The sequence below is a fragment of the Paramormyrops kingsleyae genome, chromosome 19 (genome assembly GCF_048594095.1).
Source record: "Paramormyrops kingsleyae isolate MSU_618 chromosome 19, PKINGS_0.4, whole genome shotgun sequence".
In the NCBI taxonomy this organism is placed as follows: domain Eukaryota; kingdom Metazoa; phylum Chordata; class Actinopteri; order Osteoglossiformes; family Mormyridae; genus Paramormyrops; species Paramormyrops kingsleyae.
The window spans coordinates 17,616,680-17,636,682 of NC_132815.1; the positions used below are offsets into that span (position 1 = coordinate 17,616,680).

The 20,003-nt window shown below is 45.5% G+C and overlaps 1 protein-coding gene across 4 annotated transcripts; it reads right to left on the minus strand.

The window, feature by feature from the left end:
* Positions 1-1,566: 1,566 nt before the first annotated feature.
* Positions 1,567-17,674, minus strand: LOC111837315 (E3 ubiquitin-protein ligase RNF19B). 4 transcript variants are annotated; one of them, XM_023799261.2, is made up of 10 exons: positions 17,305-17,674; positions 10,986-11,405; positions 8,612-9,045; positions 7,632-7,837; positions 7,029-7,176; positions 4,589-4,751; positions 3,790-3,904; positions 2,875-3,006; positions 2,036-2,222; positions 1,567-1,768 (listed from the first exon to the last, which is right to left on the minus strand). In XM_023799261.2, exons 2-10 carry the CDS (start codon positions 11,133-11,135, stop codon positions 1,591-1,593), a joined length of 1,713 nt encoding a protein of 570 aa, XP_023655029.1. In that variant the 5' UTR covers positions 11,136-11,405; positions 17,305-17,674; the 3' UTR covers positions 1,567-1,590. The 4 variants fall into 4 exon arrangements, with proteins under 4 accessions (XP_023655029.1, XP_023655039.1, XP_023655057.1 ...); XM_023799271.2 differs by lacking the exon at positions 17,305-17,674 and adding an exon at positions 17,134-17,293; XM_023799289.2 differs by lacking the exon at positions 17,305-17,674 and having other exon boundaries at positions 8,612-8,920; positions 9,003-9,166; positions 10,986-11,058.
* Positions 17,675-20,003: the final 2,329 nt, after the last annotated feature.

Sequence of the window (20,003 nt, forward strand, 5' to 3'; positions counted from 1 at the left end):
GGGCCTGTACTTCAACAGACAGGCTCAGAATCTCAGGCATGAAGCATCTGCTCATTACAACAGTGTACACTGTAAGAAATCAGCTTAAAATGGTGAAATGAAACATAAACAAGGTTATCAGTTTTCATAGTTAACATGGTAAGGCTAAACTAGCAATAGATTTTTGTGGACACAAGACAATCCAAAGGAAGTACATTCATCTGGCGATTTGTGGAAAAATAAAAATATAACAGGAAAATTATCTTTTAATTTCATCAATTTGTCTTCAAGGTCCAGCTGAAGAAAGAATACACCGGATAGCAGCTACAACTAGCGAAATGAAATGTTTTAATAAATAATAACGTGTCTAGAAAATCTATGAGGATACAATACAGATTTGGCTTGGCTGATTACTTGTTCTCCTGGGCACGTAACAGGTGCGAACCATAACGGAGGATTTATACACTAGCGCCATCTGTAGGCACAGAGCAAATATTACAGGTGAATTGGAGGAGAATTTTGAGAATTGGTTTTGGTCTAGCAGGCACTGCACTCAATGTGTGGCTTAGGGAGTTAGAATGTTATGCCTGTGATCAAAACATTGCTGGTTCAAATTCTTCTTCTGATTGGCAGGGTGATTTAACCGTAGGGCCCGTAACCCCCAGCTGCACCAGGGACAGGCTGAACCTGAAGCACAAAAATGCACATCACTTCCCAATGTTTCTTTGTGTTTAGATTACATTTTTAATGTAATGCTTTATGGGGATTTATTTTACACTTACAATGCATTCAAAATGTTAAACCAAGTTAAATTAAAGTATTGCCAAGATGGCATATTTAAACCTTTAAAACATTCATTCCCCTAAACTCCAGAACAATGGGAGAGAATCAGAAAGTGAAACAGTTTATGTACAGAGCACTGTGGGTAGTCTAGGTCGGGCTTGCTGTAGATTGCTCCGCCTACACTGCTCCCATTGGCAGTGGCTCCGCCTCCAAATGAAGACCTATTTGCATAAACTGAGCTCTTGCCAAGCCTTGGAACACCAGTGACAGGTCATCAGGGGACCCCCCCCCCCATCATCACTAAGTGTCAGCAATGGATGCAGTACACCTCAGTAAGTCAGAGCTGCTTTGTATTCGTGTGGCAGACACATATTTTTCACAGTCCTTTCATTGTCCCTTGTTTTTAGATTAAGATAAAAATTGTTATTAAGCAAACACTAAATGAGACAAAATACCAGAAGGAATAGTAGAAAGGAAAAAAGCTATGAATCATAGAAGTATTCAGCAAAGGTCTTGCTCTTGTCTCTGGTTTCCTTTTCTCCTTGTTATTCTGTCATAATGCAGATTTTTATGTACTTCCTGTGTATCCTGTTGTCTCGATGCCCTTACTGACTGCTGCATGCTGAGGGAGAAGCTCTCAGTCTGCCCCCGCCCTTCAAAATCGCTCTTTTACCCTAGCTGACCCTCACTCCCCCTCATTCATCCTCTCACATCCTCCCTCGCCACAGCCAGGGTGTGTTGGGCTGAAGCTTGGTGGGGCCCTTGCGGCCATGGGGACGTGCTGGGGGGGGGGGGGGGGGGGCGGCGGGCAGGGGTAGGGGTCGGCGTTTAGTCGGCCTCGGGGCCTGAGAGGCACTCGTGGATGGCCGGGCCGCCGACGCACAGCTGCTCTCGTGAGCACGCCAGCGACTCCGCCGATGGGCTGCGGCTGGATGAGATGCTGTTGAAGCCGGCCGCATGGGGGTGCGTCTCGATCTCCACCTGGACCTCGATGTTGGTTCCCTCCCTGCAGAAATCCACAGCAATGACTGCAATACCGCTCCGGAACAGCAGGAGGCGCAACAGCAGAAACTATACAACCATTCACTACGATACATCAAAAAGAGTTAAACCTTCAGATATTTGTAGGGCATCTGCGATTGTACCTTTAGATATCTACTTGTGCTTCGTTCATCTAAATGAATTGTCCAGTGAAAAAAGGGAATAGGAGAGCAGTTAACGTAGTGTGCTGTCTGCTAAGCAAAGAGCATGAAACACGGCTTGTGAGATATACCGAAGAGATGTGTTCCCTGTTTCATGGCTCATATCGGTTTCCATGGCCACAGTGCAGGTGGACCCGTCTCGCTCTCCACCTCCTTCGAGGTCAGGCGGGCTGCTGCTGGTGCTGGGGAGCAGGTCCAGAACACGTCCACTGGCATCTCTGGCTGCCTGACTCGCCTGACCAGTCCAGTGTTCACCAACTGCGTGAGAGAATATCAGAATATCAGATCACAACCTCACAAAAAGAAATGCAGCCTGCCTACTATATTATTTATCATTATTAAAAGGTCGTTCTAAGAAAAGGCAAAGGCCTCTCTACGTGCTATTTGCTCCGGTCATTAACAGACAACCTCAGAGAAAAAACTGAAACAATTTCCCTCCTGTAAACCCATCAAGAGGTTCAGTGATCTACACTCTCATCCACCATGGGCTGCCCTTTTTGGATTCAAGGCATTTGGTGCAGATTTAACACATATGGTAAAGAAAAATAGCAAAGAAGACCCCCTGTGGATTTAAAGGTACGGAATACTCTGAGAATAGCTGCACCAGAGACCTCCTCATTCAGTCTTTTGTTTTTTACAGAACATGATCTATCCAGTTTTCTGCAGGTGGTCCTAAAAGAATATGATTTATCCTTCTGACAGCAAATTAACTATTTTTTTCTTTTTCCTGGGCTAAAACACAAGGAGTGGCTATTCTTGTTTAGTTGCCAAAAGCCCAGGAACATGGGTATGAAAAACCAGTACAATGTTGTTGTACTTGAAGAAAACATCTCCACACAATGCACAGAGATGTGGAGATCCTCTGATCTCAGATCAGCCTTTCCAGGACTGCAAGAAGGGGAAGACTTACAGTTGAGTAGATCCTCTGGCTGTATCTTGTGTGGTTCAGCTTGCTCCTTCTGGTTCCTGCACCAGCCGTTTCGGCAGAGGGACATGGGAACCACACCGTACACGTATGTCATCATCAACGGAACGCCCACGCCTGCAACCGAGCATGAGGGTTCACGGGCATGTCATGGACAGCGCCCCCTACAGAGCTAAAGCGGAGGTTTTTATGCAAGACTACAGGATAGGACAGCTCCAGCTTGGAGACTAGGTGACCTTTAACTCTTATTTTGAATCCTTACCAGCATAAGACATTGAGAGCATCTTATTTTGCTAATTCATTCTTGAACATCAAAAAAAAAAATTCAGAAGGGAAATCACAGTGTCTCCATTCAAGGGGAGGGGGAATCCAATAATGTCACAAGGCAAATAGACGGAGACTTGCAGAGGGGCAATATCTCCAAAGCTGGATCCATATGAGTGCTTTTCTGCAGAAATGGGGGGGGGGGGGGGGTTTCATGCGCAATTGCGGGGGATGCCGCACGTGCCGCACTGCGTTTGATGAACGCGTAAGAGCCTGGCCTCCTTCCAAGATGAAGGGCGGCAGGGGGACAAGCACTGAGCCATGGAACTGGGCTCTGGCCACCTAGTGGACAAGATTGGCTCTGCTATCCTAATCAATGTGTGGTTCGCCTTGATTTTTATAGCATGGAAAAGAAAAGAAGCAGGAATAAAGGATCCTCACACAGCAATGTGATACATTTTCTGTTTTATATTTCACAGAGTAGACGTGCTAGAAAAAGATACAAAACAAATATAAAAATATAAAAACAAACTAAAAAGATAATGGCAACTAGCATAGCAGTTCTTAACTGCAAACAATATTCAAATAAAATGTTTCTTGTGCATTGACTGTAATTCAAAAGACGTTTTAACGTACCAAGAGTGACAGCAGCTATAACAGGGGAGACAAAGACGGACATCATGACCCCGCTGGCTACTGTCAGATAGTGTTTACTTCCTGAGATATTGTTTTTCTTGCATCGACTGTGGACCTAAAACCAAAAATAAACACGCAGGCATGGACAATCACATTCCCCTGCTCCTGGTGATATATTACAAAATCTAAAATACAAAAGCAATCCTGACAAACTAATAAAAGAGTTGCTATTTCTATAATAATAATACATAAAGTTGATTTTTAGAAGGTACTGTAGATTCTCCGGAATAATGTTTCTCATCTCGGTCCCTGAGGACCACCAGACAGCCCTCGTATTCTCTGGGGGCTGGGAAGCAACAAAAACGTCGATCGTGTAGAGGTGCCTGGGGACAGGGTTGGGAAGCACTGGTCTAGCTCTTTTGCTATGAAAATCATGTTTAGCGTGATTTTGTTTGACCACAACTGACCTTATGTGCCGTAAGGAGCCAAAGGTACGGATGATGCATCGCGTTTTACCAGCACATTTCCCCGCTACTCAATGGAGGTATGATGGGAGGCTTAAGTGGGGCGTGCATTTGTTATATGTCCTTTAAGTAAGGAAGTAATGTCCTTAGCATATGTATGTATGAGTATATGAATAAGGAAGGACATTAAAATCTCACTAACCACTACTAACTACAATACTACTATAGTTACTAATTGTAGTACTCATACTAATAGTAATATTTATTATAATAATAATAATAATAATAGTTCCTAGGTGCTGGAGCCAGACCTAAATGTGGGGGAGGGGGATTACCTTACGTCCCATGTAGATGGGAATCCCGATGATAATGACTGGGATGGCGATGCCAGCGATGAGGGAGATAACCACAGGGGCCCCCAGCAGCATTCCCACTTGCCACACCACTTTCCGGGTCTGGGACCAGGGCTTCTTCCCCCAGAAGGTGCAGCCTGAGGGACTGAGGAGACACAGCGACAGGCTGCATGTGAGACAGGCACCGGGCACCAGCCCTGTTAGCAGAAACAGACACCTTTGTGCACCTCTAACATCCCCGGATATCTCATGATACCCCACTCAGCCAAGGCTGCACCCCTCACGGTCCTCATGGCATCTGAAATACTGCAAATGCACAAACAATCAGCATCAGCAAAGCATTGTGGGTATGACTATGTCCCTCTACCCCGTGCCTCCGTTTGTTTCGCATGATTACTTCCCCCACCAGGGTCCCCATTATCTCCCTCCCTCACAGCGGCCCATGTCACCTGACGGGTTGACCGGCCCTGCAGACAGAGGAGCTGCGACAGGTGCACCGACGCCCCACTGAGGTCCAACGCCTGAAGCTGCGATACGATGTTCCTCGTTAGTGACGTCCGTCACACCTAAATGTCACTGCCAGTTCAGCGAAATGCATCACCCTGGATGCCATGTTTGCGTGTCCGGTTATTTCTGGGGGGACTAAGATTTTCAGACGTTCAGCCCTTCAATGGAGGGGAACATCTGCACTAAATAAATACCGCCTTAAAAAAAAACGAACATCTATCCATCCATTTTTCATAATTGCTTACCTCAGTGACAGTGACCCTGGAGCCATTTAACCACAGAAGCATGACTAGAAATGCTGGGCCTGCTGACAAAATGTCACCTTCAGTGCCAAGTGTGTGTGTGTGTGTGTGTGTGTGTGTGGACGGGGGGGGGGGGATGCTACTAGTATATTTGGGGGCCCCTGAATCTCCCCAGGGACTCATGCCCCTCCAATGCCCCTGGGAACCTAAAAAATGTGGAACATAATTGGAATGGTTTGGGTTGGGGGCCCAAAACTATACCGGCGCCCCTGGTTCAGGCCAAGAACCAAAGCCACCCCCGGGGGTGTGAAACTGCAGCGGGATCGTGGCGAAGCACTATAAGACCTGCTTGGGATCACAAACCGCCCCAGAATAACGTTTGGTGGGAAATTCCGAGAGTGACCGGGACAGCATAAGGAAAAAGAACCTTAGCTTGTCCCGGTTGTCTGAGCCCGTCTGTTTATGATTCCGGGTGCTCATCCCTGATCTGTAGACTTGTTTTTGAATATGAACTTTTGAGAGGAAATAAGCTAGGCGCATCTGAGCAACTCCATTAACATGTAAAATCACGTTTCAAGGTGCACCAGCCCGAGGGGGGGTCACACCTCGCAGAGTGGGACACACCTTTCCTCTATGAGGTCCTCCACACACACATCGATGAACAGTCAGTATGTGCCAAGCACTTTCCACCTGGCAGCGTGCCCAGACCAAGGTGCCCCCCGCTCTGGGGCTAAGTGTTTCTGCTCAATATGTCTGAGTGGCAAAAGGGCGGGGGGGTGCCTAAGCGGCCGGGGGTGCGGTGAGCAGTGTACGCTAAATTGATTAGAATTAATTTCTGGCTCTCGTACAGCCACGGAAATATCAGCGCCGGCGTGACCTTTACGCATTTATTCCAGAAGTGCAGGGACGTCGGGTACAATTTCACACTCGGCAGCGCAGAAACCAGCGGCTCGCTTGGCTGCCCGTCTCTGCACATGCTAGGGGGTGCATGCAGAGGTTACTGCCAGAGGTGGAAAGTCCGGGTGCAAAAAGTACAAATCCAGACCAAGGTTTTGTTTCAACCAACCAGTTGAGTCACAGAGTTCTCAGCTGGTTGGTTGAAACAAAATTTTGGTCTGGATTTGTACTTTTTGGACCTGAACTTTCCACCTCCGGTTCTGCACACATTTGTTAATTTATAGCTCCCTTAATAACTTTATACATGTGAAAAGAGAATCCAGACCCAGAAAATATGTATCAGAACTAAAATGACAGATCCAGAATGTACGCTTTTGGTTGTCACGTGTTATAGGTGAAATCCTTAATCATGACCTTGCCTATACAACACACACAGTCTCATTTTAATAGGAGGCTTTCCCTCCCAGATAAAATCCATAGTTTTATCTTCCTAAACCACCCCCTACAAGGTCATAGTGAGTCTTTTCCAGGAAGTCAAGGGTACAGGGCAGAGAACTGTGACTCAAACTCGCATCCTTGGAGGTGTGAGGCCACAGGATTCACTGCTAGGCCAAAATAGAACCTGATAAACTTAAGACCTGTAACTGAGTAAAATACACGTAGAGATAACAGTCCTGTTACAGGATTAGAGGGACCCAAATAAACCCCCCCCACCCCCCCCCCATCCCTGGGGGGACGGGGGGTACATGTGACAGGTTAGGAGAGTCGAGCTATACCTGAGGTAGTGCACGTCAGTGATCTCCTGCATGCACAGCCAGCAGAACTGGCAGGCGCAGACACTGCAGTTCATGCGGTTACAGCTGCCGTCGTTGGTCTTCATGATGTAGGCGCCACAGCGGGGGCATGCCTTGATTTCCTCCACATCTGCAAAGAACCACACACAGCGCGCTGTGTTAAAATGACTGCGGCCACTAGGGGGCAGTGCCTGAGACTGAGCACAGGTGCCTGCCGCAGTGGGTTGCCAGGCACTGGTGCTGATTCTCTACACGACAACAGACAGAAAACAGCAGAAAACTAACAAGACAGTTTCCCTTAATGATTAACAAAAGGTTTTCGAAAAAATAAGGTGATATTGTGACAAAATAATGCTAACATTAATATCACTGCTAATGTGAAACTTGTTTTGCAACTAAATGAAAATAATATAACAAATATATACTTAACAGCTAACTGTGGGTAAGAAACCACTTTCTAAGGGGCTAAAAGGTGTGACAACAGTTGTCATGCTCTTTCTGAAAGATAAGAGAGAGAGGGAGAGGTTATCCTAGGAAACTTTTTTGGGAGGCCCTGTGTGACAGGGACCTGTTTGGAGGTCGTACCGCCACATGGCTCCTCATTAAAGACGAACAGAGTGGAAGCATCGTTGTTGCTGGAGGCGTGACGGGAGCGCTGGCGCCGGGCCTGGTCGCAAGTCTGGTCTGGGTGCCACAGCTGCCGACAGTGGTAGCAGAACTCGGTGTCGCAGCCTTCCCGACCACAGCGAAGCCTGGGGCATTCGGCACAGCCATAGGCGATCACCGCATAGCTGAGGGCGAGGCGTGGGAAGGCCTGGTCAGCAGACAGCAAGCTCGTAGCATTGCTAGCATGAAACATGCTAGCCTCTACCAAAGCAGAGATTTACAGCTAGCGAATTTATCTTATTGTACACCAAACTTCCTGGTCACAGACAATGGACCATAATAATATAAGAAACCTGCTCAATATTTAATGATGATTCTAAAATGTCTAGCTATCTGGCATCTCGGGCCTTGAAAGACGTATGAATAAAATTCAGCAGCAAGGCAGGACAGCACTGCCGGCAATTTACCTCCACTATTTTCTAATAACTAAACTCCCATCGATGAAAGTCGACATCGAATTTGTGCACAGTTGTGAAGCAAGAGATGACAGAAGAGCAGCCTTGCTGCACAGACAGGCGATCCCACTGCGTTGACAGGAAAACGACAATCTCCGCTTTCACGCAGAAACAGAATCTAACTAATGTCGCCACCAGACACCGGCACGGAAATACGACCCCGAGAGGCCCGGGGGAGCACAAGGCACCATTGTGTTTGCCACCGGACAGTCAAGACCAGTGAGAGCATAAAGATGCAGGATAGTGCCAGAGATCGCCTGAATATCCTCGCTGAAAGATAGAGCTGAGTTTATAGCTCTATACTGTATGCTCTGACTGCAAGCAGAGATAGACCCATGCTTCACAGGGATGGAATTTGAGTTGCAGTTCAGACAGAGCAGATATCAACCTCGATGTTGGAATTCCGTCAGGGATAACCCAGGCTGTCTCTCCTGATGGACTAACCTGCAATCTGGCGCGGGACACCAGCGTGTGTCGGGATCAGCGGCCAGGAAACGACGGAGCTGGTAGTCCTGGAATCGCTCCAGTAGGGCAGGGTCGTCCAGGATGGCGTGGATGTCGGGCGGCGCCAGCAGCTCGGGGCACTGTGGGCAGGCCACACGCACGCGGCTCTCGGAGATCTCTACACGCAGGTACTGGCGCAGGCAGTCCAGGCAGCAGCGGTGAGGGCAGGCCGAAAGGCGCGGGAAGCGGCCACGAGGCTGGACGAGAAGGCACAGCGGACACTCCAGGCAGTCCAGGGGCTGCTCCTGGCTGGAGGTGGAAGAGGAGAGGACCCTCATTGAACTGCCGTCGCCTTCGCCGTTGCTCTGCTCCGGGCCCTCCTCTTCCTCACCTCCCGCCGCGACTGCCTCTCCTCCTTCGGCATCGCCCCGCTCCTGAGGGAGAGTTCACAACCGGCTTCACCATCTGCGCTGTCCCTCCATCCAGCTGGCAAGGGTGCCTCTCCACAGTACGGTGGGGTCACGGGTACATCTTGAGGGCAGGACTGATTTCAAGCTATGGCATTAATGACCTCATTTAGGTCATTGGGCAAATGCTTGAGTTAATAAAACAAAGAGCCACCCAAACTATTGGGTCATCTCTATTCCTATTCATTCCTATCTCATTTTGGGCACATTATGAAAAGACCAAATATACTGGAAGAGATGGTAATGCTCAGAAAATGTGAATAATGAGGAAGAGAACAACCAGAGGTAGAACCGTTCAGGTACAAAAGAACAAATCCAGACCAAGATTTTTTTTTCAACCGACCAGTTGAGTACTCTGTGAATGTGTCTCTTTATACTCTGGACCTGAACTTGTTATCTTTGAGAAAAACCATCAACAAGTAAGACAGATGGACTCAATTAGCAAAACAATGAATATGCCAGAGAGAAACCTGTTGATGCGGACAGAAAACAGAACATTTCTCAGGAAGGTGGTTTTTATGATCACCGGGAGCTGACATCAACTTGACAGCAAATACTAATCCATCCATCTCTCAAACACTATTCTGGTCAGAATTGGGGAGGGGTCTATCTCAGACAACATGAGGCACAAATCAGGGGTACACCCTGGGTGGGAGGCCAGCCCTTCACAGGGCGCACACTAACGCCAAACAGCGTCCCACAGGAGGAACAGGAAGCAGAGGAAGAGTTCCCCCCCCAATTCTGAAACTGCGATGCAACATTGCTCCTCAATGAGCCACCACGCCTCCCCTAAACAATCAAGGTCATCTTTAATGACTGCAAAGTTCAGGGTGTAGCTCCCAGTCCATTCATTTCTATATAATGTGCTGATCAACTATCTACACACCGTTTCTTCATAGCCTCCAAGTTCATTTGGGAGAAGCAGGAATCGCGTGAGCCACACGGTCACCCACAACTAGTTAGTTATATGTGGAAGGTACTGCTTACGTGTTCTATCACTTGGCAATAAGTATGAAGAGATGCTAAAAACTATTTCAATAAACACAAGCTCCGTGAAAGGCAACTTAAATCAAACACATCCCATACTGTTTTACAGAAGGTAAAAGTAATATGTAAAAGGAATTTTCATCAAAAAAGGGGTGACATGCGTGCGTAAACTCCAGCTTCATCTAAGTCCTATTCAATTTTATGGCAGCTATCACACACCATCCAGACAACAAAGCCACAAGCAAGTGAACAAACTCTCCATCTACTCACTCACAAATCGCCATGCTAGGCTACCACAGTTCATCTGGCTTATTGTCAGGCTGGAGTGACTGCTGCAGTCTGTAATCAGTCTGGGTCACCCCTGCTGAGACATGCAAGAATGTCAGGGGTGCCAATCGAATCACAGTCACCTCCCCAAAATGCAAGAGTGCTTGGCCGTCGCTAACAAGGGTTTCAGGCTTCAGAATATTACCCAGTTTTAACTAGACGAAGGAGTCAGATGAACCTCCAGACGAAAACATACAGATGAATCCTCCAGACAAAAACATACAGATGACATCTACAAACAAAACATATAGGTGAAATCTCCAGACAAAAACATACAGATGAAAACTCCAGACAAAAACTTACAGATGGAATCTCTAGACAAAAATATATAAGCAAAACCTCCAGACAAAAACACACAGATGAAATCAACAGACAAGACATATCGGTGAATCCTCTAGACGAAAACATACAGGCTAAACAGCCAAATGAAACAGTCAGCCAAAGAGTCTGCCAAAATAAGACCAAATCAATGCCTAAGAGATTATCGGGGGGGGGGTGGGGTTGGGGGGGGTTACCATTTAAGTACAACTCAATTCATACCCAGCATAACTAAGGACATGTGTGGGAGCTGTGATATGTGGATTGTGCTCTACCTGCTCCGTGCCCTCGCTGGGCGTCAGCGTAATTGCGATTTCCTCCCGGCCGTCTGCGGCTCCAGCATCCTCGGCCCGGGCCTCGGCCTGCGCCTTGCGTCCGAAGAAGCGCAGGAAGCTGAAGTGCTGTCGCTGCTTGGGTCTCTTCATGGTCCCGCAGAGAGACCGCTGAACCGGACGGGCCCCCAGGCGACGGGAGGCGGGAGGAGACGGATTGTTCCCAGAAGGTGGAGTGGGGGTAGGTGTGGTCTGTTCCAAGAGGAGCTCACAGGTCGCGGGCCATGTGACGGGTAAAGGGGCATTCAGCACGTGGGCAGGCCCGGCCGGGGGACATGGCAGAGCGGGACTCCTTGGCTGGCTCTGTGTGTCAGTACGTGCTCAGCGAGAGGACACTTCATCACACATTCCTCTCCCGCCACCCTGCAAACAAACAAACCCCATCGCCTTTGGTCACGATTTACATACAAACAGAGCACTAATATCAAGCAATACGTCAGCCTAAAGGACATGTGTGACTGTTCTTTTATAGTCTGCCGCATGGCAATGGAAAAGTAGTAAACAACTCAATAATGCAGCATACAATTGGCTGACATGTTTCCTAGTTTAAAGAAAAACTGGACCATGCTGTCACACATTACTGTAGCTATTTACTGGGGCAATAAGACAGAACACATGCACTTTACTAACTTTACTAACTCCAGAGGAGTCAGATGCTAAAGTAGGTGGTCACCTGGCAGGTAGATTTAAAGCTGGGTACTGATCTCTGAACAGGAAGAGTAATAGACAAGGGCCAGTGTGCCAGTGTTACTGTGTAGCAGCATGTCTCAAAAAAGTCACACATTTTACTCTCAGAGCACATGCCATGCACGCATTTCCAGCTTTAAATAAGATATGCAAATGAACCGTCTTCTTATACTGCTCCAGAAGCACATACATGCAGTCATGTACTCGGAAAAGAAAATTATTGTAAAACAATTGTAAAATCGTGATGTTACGTCAAAATGTGTTAACTTCAGCATTGCATCTTGGAAAGTCAACCCAGTGTTTGCAGGAGCCATCCAATATACTCGTGTATTTGTTGCCTTGACCGCCAGCATAACATATTAGGCGAATCAGTCCCTCGTCAAATTGTTTAACTAATCCAGTTCATTAAGAGAGCTAGTGGTGACATTTAACAAATACGCGGAATGGCTGGGGTCCCCCAGAGGAGAGGTTTGGGAACTGAAGCGCTGTTCATCTATCCATCAAAAAAGCTTCACTTTTCTGAAAACTTTTGGAGAACCGAAGAAATAATATTTTTTATTGTGTTACTTTTCATTTGCAAATATTCTAATGTTAAAATCTGTTTTCTTTCTAAGCAAATTTGCACATACCACCCAAACATATAGCTTTAAACATTTTCTTTGACAAGACCTTTGCACAGTACTGTATATTTACTGCACTGTAAGTTTACTGTAATCAATACTAGTCATGTCACTTCACCACCGCTGCAGCCCAGGCTGAGTAACGCACAGCTGACAAACCCCACTGTGGGTTCTCACCCCTGCTAATTGGGAGCTTGAGCAGGTCGTGATGACAGCAGCCTATTCCAGCCTGGCCGTGACATTGACTCTTTCAGCCACAGATAAGCCACCCAACCCTAGATTAATGGAGGTGTGCCCTTGGTTTGCAGTGTAAAGACCACAGAGGTATATCAGCACTCTGAGGCTAACTTTAGCCGTTTTAATGAGGCTGAAGGCGGGGTGAAGAATATGCTCCGCCCTCAATTTCCCTGTGGATGCCATATGCCACTGACTGCAATACACCTTTGTTTAATTGCCTCTCAAGCCTTTTCCACTGGTCAGTACTTATGTCCTACACATACAGTCTAACAATTACTGTTTTCTCCACAGAAATGAACCAAAGGGCAGCACAAATAATGGAATATGAAAGCAGCTCTGGGCCTTTTCTTCACCCCCTGAAGTCCTTGTAAGCTCCGTTGTACTCCTTGGCTGTCTATTAGCTCCTCCTTCTCTGCTCATTTGTTTTGAAGCTCCTTTATTCCTCCTTTCTCTCCTCATTTCTCCTCTCCTCTTCCTGTCCCTCTTTTACCTCCTCTCTTTATCTTCCTGGCTCCTTTATTTCTCATACCTCCTCATGTCTTCTCCTCCTGTCCTCTTTCAGCTCCTCCTTGTCTATTAACATGACTCCTTTATCCCTCCTATCTCTCCTCATGTCCTCTCAACTCTTGCTGTCCCTCTTTTAGCTCCTCTCTGTATATCTCCCCTACTCCTTTATTCTTCCTTTCTCTCCCTACATTTCCTCTCTTCTTCCTGTCCCTCTCTCAGCTCCTCTCTTTGTATCTCCCAAACTCTTTTACTCCTCCTCTCTCTCCTCAGGTCTTAGCTCCTCCTGGACTTCTCTGAGCTCCCATCCCCTGAGAACTTCCTCCCAAACAGGCCCAACCAACCAGTCTGACTGATGGGATTTTGTTTATTTACAGTTTTCCCATAAATTTATACAGAAAAACTCCAACAACCTGCATGTTCAAAGAGCTGCAGCTTTCCCTACACATGGCTACTGTGAACTGATGCACAAATCTGAAAAGAAAAGGAGACGTTAAATGTTCATCAGAACAGTGACAGCAAACAGTGATGTTAATGCCACCATCCATAAATGGCAAGACTTCAGGTCTCATGTTACCACAGCATCTCGCCACTCCACCATCAACTTCTCCTTCAAACATTCCGATGCCCACTGTGGGTGGCAGCTTTGGCATCAACATGAGGATCATGATTATAACCTTTTAACAAACAATGTAGAGTAGGGTGAGAACGTTTTAGGAAATGTACAAGGATGGCTTTTCCATCCTACAGACCTCAATGCCACGTTTAAAAATCTTCATTCTGGGCTCATTTCAGAAGCAAACATCTGTGCTATTTAAATTTATAATGAATGTATCACATTTCGAAACGTGCAGTCTCAGAATATTGCTTCTTTGTGTGATGAGTAAATATTGATGTTGGCAACAATTTCAAGTAGCTTGAGCTATTCATACTATTCATATTCATTTATATTTCTTTTACTTTTTTGCAAAATGAAGCAGGACACAGAAGTGGAATTGGGAACTAAAACAAAATTATAGCCTGTGGTGGAGCAGGGAAGCTATAAAATGATTGGCTCTTCGTTCGTAAGCTATAAAATGAATGGCTCTTCTTTCATAAGCTATAAAATGATTGGCTCTTCTATCATAAGCTATAAAATGATTGGATCTTCTTTTATAAGCTGCACAATGTGGTCCAAGTGCATTGGCTGCGTCACCAACAATCAGTGTCACAGTCCATATGGTTCATGTCGGGATTGTGGGAAAACTGCATGGGAAAAAAAAACATACAAAAATCACAAAGGAGTCGGATCCATAGGCCAGTAATTCATTAATTTTCCAGAGCTGCTTATCCGGTATGTGGATAATATATCACAGCACACCTGTGGATTTTGAGCCAATTCATTATAGGTCACTGGTACATAGAGAAATTCAGAAATACCACTTGAGCCCTCTGACCCTTAAAAAAAATCACCCAGAGGCAAGCCACAGGGAAAAAGAGAGAACAAACTCCACAGGAATCGAGCTCAAAACCCGAGAGGTGAGAGGCAGGAACACCTACATCAACTACACAGACCGAAATGAAGATTCCCATCATACTTTTAAAGGCTCAGCGCTAGGTTTAAAGGCTGTATTATTACAACACCTCTGAGGATACCCTACTGTGATCTAGAAATAACATGACTAAAGGAACACTGGCTTACTTACAGCCAAGATAAGACATCAAATGACAGCAGACGCTATTTGCAAGAGAGCTTCTATTAGATTTGAATCAGCCGTTTCAAATCTCATCAGGCATCACGTGGGCATAACTTCAAAACCCTGGTCTCGGAACCGACCAGAGACCACGCCCTCTCACCAGGTCTGCTCCCATTAAGGAAATGCTGGGGGAGATGAGTCCTCCTCCTTCCATTTGTTAATGCTCTTCACCGGAGAGTCCCAGAGGGGGGCCCACAGCCCCAGCGGATACTGATGCTGAGCGAACGCATCGCGACACCGTGCTTCGGGCTGATGGAAGACCGTCAGTGAGGAGGGTTACATTTACATGCTGACGGGGAGCCTGCACAGCACACTGCTGCCTTAAACATTCATTCTGCTGTAATGGGAAGCCACTACGCAGCCTATTCCCATCAGCAGAGCTCAAACTATGATCCCTATAAAGCCATCCAAATGGCAGCACAAAGCTCCAGTACAAAGCCATATTCATTTTGTTACTCCATATAATAATAATTATAATAATTAATTATTATTATTATTATTATTGACATTTTGAACAAAGAATCATTCATCTTAATAATTAATATTTAATGAATAATACAACTCTCTTGGTTTAACACTGGGGTTCTTCAGGGTGGATATACAGGTAAGTCTTAGTGTAAGATTAGTGAAAGATTATGACAAAATATTGAACAGAAAATCTAAGTAGATTTTTTGCCTCCTTTTAAGAATATTAGTAATTTGATGGATATGCATTTGGTAAAACACAGAACATGCTTATATAAAATCTTAGCGATGGCACAAAAGAGGTGATCTGAAAATAGGACAATGATCAGTTTTGCTTTGGGTATCAGAACCTTTCATTGACCTGTACAGCAAACGGAATGCGGCAGCAACAGAGACGAAATGACAGAATGGTCGTGAAAAGCATCAATGAATGTAAACAGTGACTTACGGAAATACTCTTCACTTCTAATACGTGTATCAATAAAACGGCACACAGCTAAAGAGCTCAAGAATCACCTGAATGCAAGAAGCAGTCTGTTCACATCTACTAATCAGTGAGTGGTACTTTCATATTAAGAATTTATAGGAGTATACCAACAGAATCCATTACACGCAAGCATAATAAACACACTGACGTTATAAAGCAGTATTTAACGTATTAATCACAACAGGAGAATGCTGAGAAAGATACACATTGAAAAGAATACATTGTAGGTGGTAAAACTAATGTTGAGTGCAGTTATTGTCTACGATATATAGCACACATATAGGTTTGAGTTCTTACAGTCTGTGCCATCTGTGAACATTATCTTTGATTTAGAAATGTACCTTAAAAAGCATAGCTGCACAGGGTTGAGCCCCAAGGGAAACGAACCAAACACCACATAAGCTTCTTATCCCCTAGGATTAAATGGCACAAGATGCTTTTATACGAGCAAACTGCTGAACTCTTATTTTACCATTTATCTGAATTACATGTGGTTAAATTCATTTTAAAAACAAAGGAAACAAGAAACATCCGATGATGGCTAAAAAGAGGGGGCCACGCTCATACGGAAGAGCAACTACAACTACAAACTTAAACGATACACAATATATAATAATCTATGTACAGTACTACAAAAACTAGTTCATTAAATAGTAAAGCGTCATACCACATAGGCATAATTACTGTAAAATATAACTGTCTATAAACAAGATATGGGTCTTTTAAAATAAATTTAACTTTAAGATCAATAAATAAATGAATGAATAAATGGATAAATAAAAATGTTCATAATTATTTTCCTTTAGCCATCCGAAGCAGCACATTTTGTGCCACACTGGGACAGCACGGAATGCACTAGTTGCTGAACTAGTTCGTAAAGCTGTTCAGACACAAAACACAAATTACACGTGGACGGTTTTCGACACCGAACCGCTTGCATCTCGCTTCGGAACCGCTGGACCCGATTGGGTTTGCATATGGGTGATAATTAACGCTACAGCAGTGCGGCCGTTTCATAAGCATGTACATAACATATAGAGCACCTATATCCATACATTTTCTACGTTTAGCTAAAACGATTTCGACAACACGCGGATTTGATCATATAGCCCATGCTTTATACATCACAGGATACACTGACCAGAAAAAGGTGGCCATTATGTTGCATCTGCAATTATCGGTCATTGGTCCGATAGCCACACGAGCCAACCACTCAATTAAATAATCTCTACACCAAGCATTTAGACAGATTGAGATTTAAACCCACAAAAACCGCGTTTGGCAATGGGAAAATAAAGAAGTGTGACCGGGGCATCTCCCGAAAGGGAGTGGCAAGCTTCTAACTACGGACTTACATTCACATGCATTTCAACGATCTTTCCGACGTGGAGAATAAAGTGTATATTTATGTTTTGTCCTTTGTCGCGATCGTGAGCTAATATAAAGAATATAAGCCCCGGCTGGCGGCACGACTCGGGTATCGGCCGGCATCTCCCGTGAAACGGGCGGAGAGGAGCGCGTCTTACCTCCGCCGCCACCAGCCCGATGTCAGCGCAGCCTCCGCTCCGTCATCTGCCCCGCCTGTTCAACAGCTGACTGCCCACAACAAACCCCCCGGAAAGGGGGAAAACACTGCGTGACGTTAGCGGGGATATACCGCATTTCTTCTTGCGGCAAAACCGTGCTCCCTCCCCCTCCCCAAGCCGTAACCCACGAAACAAAAGGATCAGAAATTATGTGAAATAAGGCGTCTCACACCTCATATCAAATCAGCCTCACACAGGTGCATAGATCATATTTAAATATAGCTCAGGACTCATGCAATGCAGGCTGCACGCTTTAGCTTAATGGTGCCATTTATTATTTATATTATGTGGAAGGTTAACACGCTGCAGTTTCTCTTCTAGAGTGGCGCACAAAATCCTCACGTAGTATTTCGTCAGCACTCGTGAATTTTGATTTCTGGAAATATATTGTTCCAGTGAGATTTTTAAATTTGGATTATAAAACATATTAATTCTATTATGTATCTTATGAAGGCATTCGCTTTGAGAAGCTGCAGTCAGGACCCAATGTAAGACTACAAGTACCAGGGTTTAAATTACGCACAGTCCGGAAATGTGTGTCCGAATATCAGAAGGCTGGAAAGAAAACGGTACGCATCCTATCCCGTAATGAAAACCTTTTTATCACAATAAAAATATATAGTATACGTATTCATGTTAGATGCTAGATAACGATCGTGCAGATATGTATGGAGATTAAAGCAAATTATGCTTATTTACATGTGCATGTTACGTACTGGCTACTTATTTGCGTTGTTGCCCAGCACTTATGATCATAGCATGTTTAAGACGGCTAGGTGGCGCCGTGGTTAAAGGTATGCAGGTATGATAGGAAGGACCAATCTACTCCTCTTGAGCGAGGCTATCAGACCTCCCACCTCTCCCGGAAGTTCCGGGAATCTCCCACAAATTGACAGCAGCCCCCTAACACCCGCAAATGATGCGCAATGTCCCGGAAGCGTCTTGTCCCACTATTCAGCTGTGGTAAAATTAGCTGTCAAGAAATTTTACTGCTGCAACCTCACCCCAAATTTTACTACCACTGTCTAGCCCCGATCAGCATATTACCCCCCCCCCACCCCAGTCTGCAATATATATATAAGGTATTGCCGTAATACCAGCCAAGCATTGGTCAGCACTCCTGCCTTCCCACATGCCCCTCATTTGCCTCCCTGAAATCAATAAGCCTAAGGTGGGTTGTCTGAGTTTTCCATCAGTATGCTCATGTAATGGGATGAAAAATACATCTGTCCAAAGAGGGGTGACAAAGTGTCATGTGATCAACTAAAACATGAATGACATTACTGCCACATTGGTACCTTTTACACCGTACAAAATATGTAATAGAGACTAATCTTAATGTCCACTGCAAAACATCCGTGTTATTTGTAGGAAGAAAACGCTGCAGTGACTGCACTGACCAATTTTGCACGGGTGCCGACCATGATAAAATACAGGTTTGCTGATGCTTCACTAAGCTCTAAAGCTTGTGAGTAAGTGGGCAGAAAGCAGCGTAACTCGAACCCAGATAGTATACTGACAGGATGGTGGCAAACGGTGCTTTCATTATATCATAAGTGTGATTCCATGATGCATCATTTGATCAGTTTGATCATGGCTACAGTCCACCAGGGGTCACATATACAGGACTTGGGCAGCCCCCCAGTGCAAACCCCCCAGGGTATTCAGAATATTTCAATAAACAGATAATACTCAACTGGGATCCAACAAGTACAGTATTTAAAATAACAAATATTTTTATTTACACTATGTGAAGCAATATTCTTTCTTCCCAGTGTCAGACAGCATCAATGTGAGAGACATTGTTGCATTACAATGAAAAGTTTCCCCGTAGAGGCTTGATTTTTATGCTTGTTTTCCATTGCTGTTGGGAACCTGGTCAGAGACTGCATCCTCTCTCCTCCCACTGAACCAGAAACGCCTACCTTCTCCTGAACTGTGTGGGGGATAATGAAGTCATTAAACCAGACTAACCTTTTTCTTGTCTTACTTTCTCAGGGTTGCATGGGTTTTGCAAACCATTTTCTCTGGGTATTTCCAGGGTTTGCTGTAAAGGGGAGGAAAGTTAAGATGATTCCAACTGCCACTGGGTGACAGGGGGGCCCTAAAAGCTTTGTAAAATAATTGGATTGGTCTGGGTTGGGGGCTGAGTATGACATGCTGTCATGGGGCCCGAAAGCTCTAGTGGCATCCCTGAGTGTTTCAGTTCACCCTAGTCTGAAATCACACAGTTCAGGTGAATTGGTAATTGTCAGGGGACAAACATTAGAAAAACTTCGATAACAAAGTTCAAAGCAAGGCACAAAAAAAACACTGCCCCCAAGTGGCATATGCATGTATGACACCAAGTCTTCTGCATGCCAGGCTTTTTACTCTTTGAAACATTGGTCTGGTGCTTGGTGATGACAAAGACAGCCCCCACAGAGCAGAGAACAACCCAGGACGCAAGCTTAACTTGGGCTGCTGTCCCATCGAGGGCTCGCACTTGGCGCAGGAGTGAAAGTTTCCACCGTGGCAGAGGTTACAGTGCTGGGATTCCCGTGGTCGCCCTCAGCACAGCCCCCCCCCCAGAGGCCTCATGGCCCCTCCCCCAATGAGAAGCTCCTCTGTGCCCTACTTTCATTAGGAATGAGACGTCT

Bases quoted from the DNA above. Each gene is read 5' to 3' on its own strand.
- LOC111837315 (XM_023799261.2), bottom strand. From the start codon at position 11,135: ATGAAGAGACCCAAGCAGCGACAGCACTTCAGCTTCCTGCGCTTCTTC. The intron at 7,838-8,611 runs GTTAGTCCATCA...CCTCGCCCTCAG, and splicing joins TGTCCCGCGCCAGATTGCAG to CTATGCGGTGATCGCCTATG. The intron at 2,223-2,874 runs GTAAGTCTTCCC...TCTCTCACGCAG, and splicing joins GCCAGAGGATCTACTCAACT to TTGGTGAACACTGGACTGGT.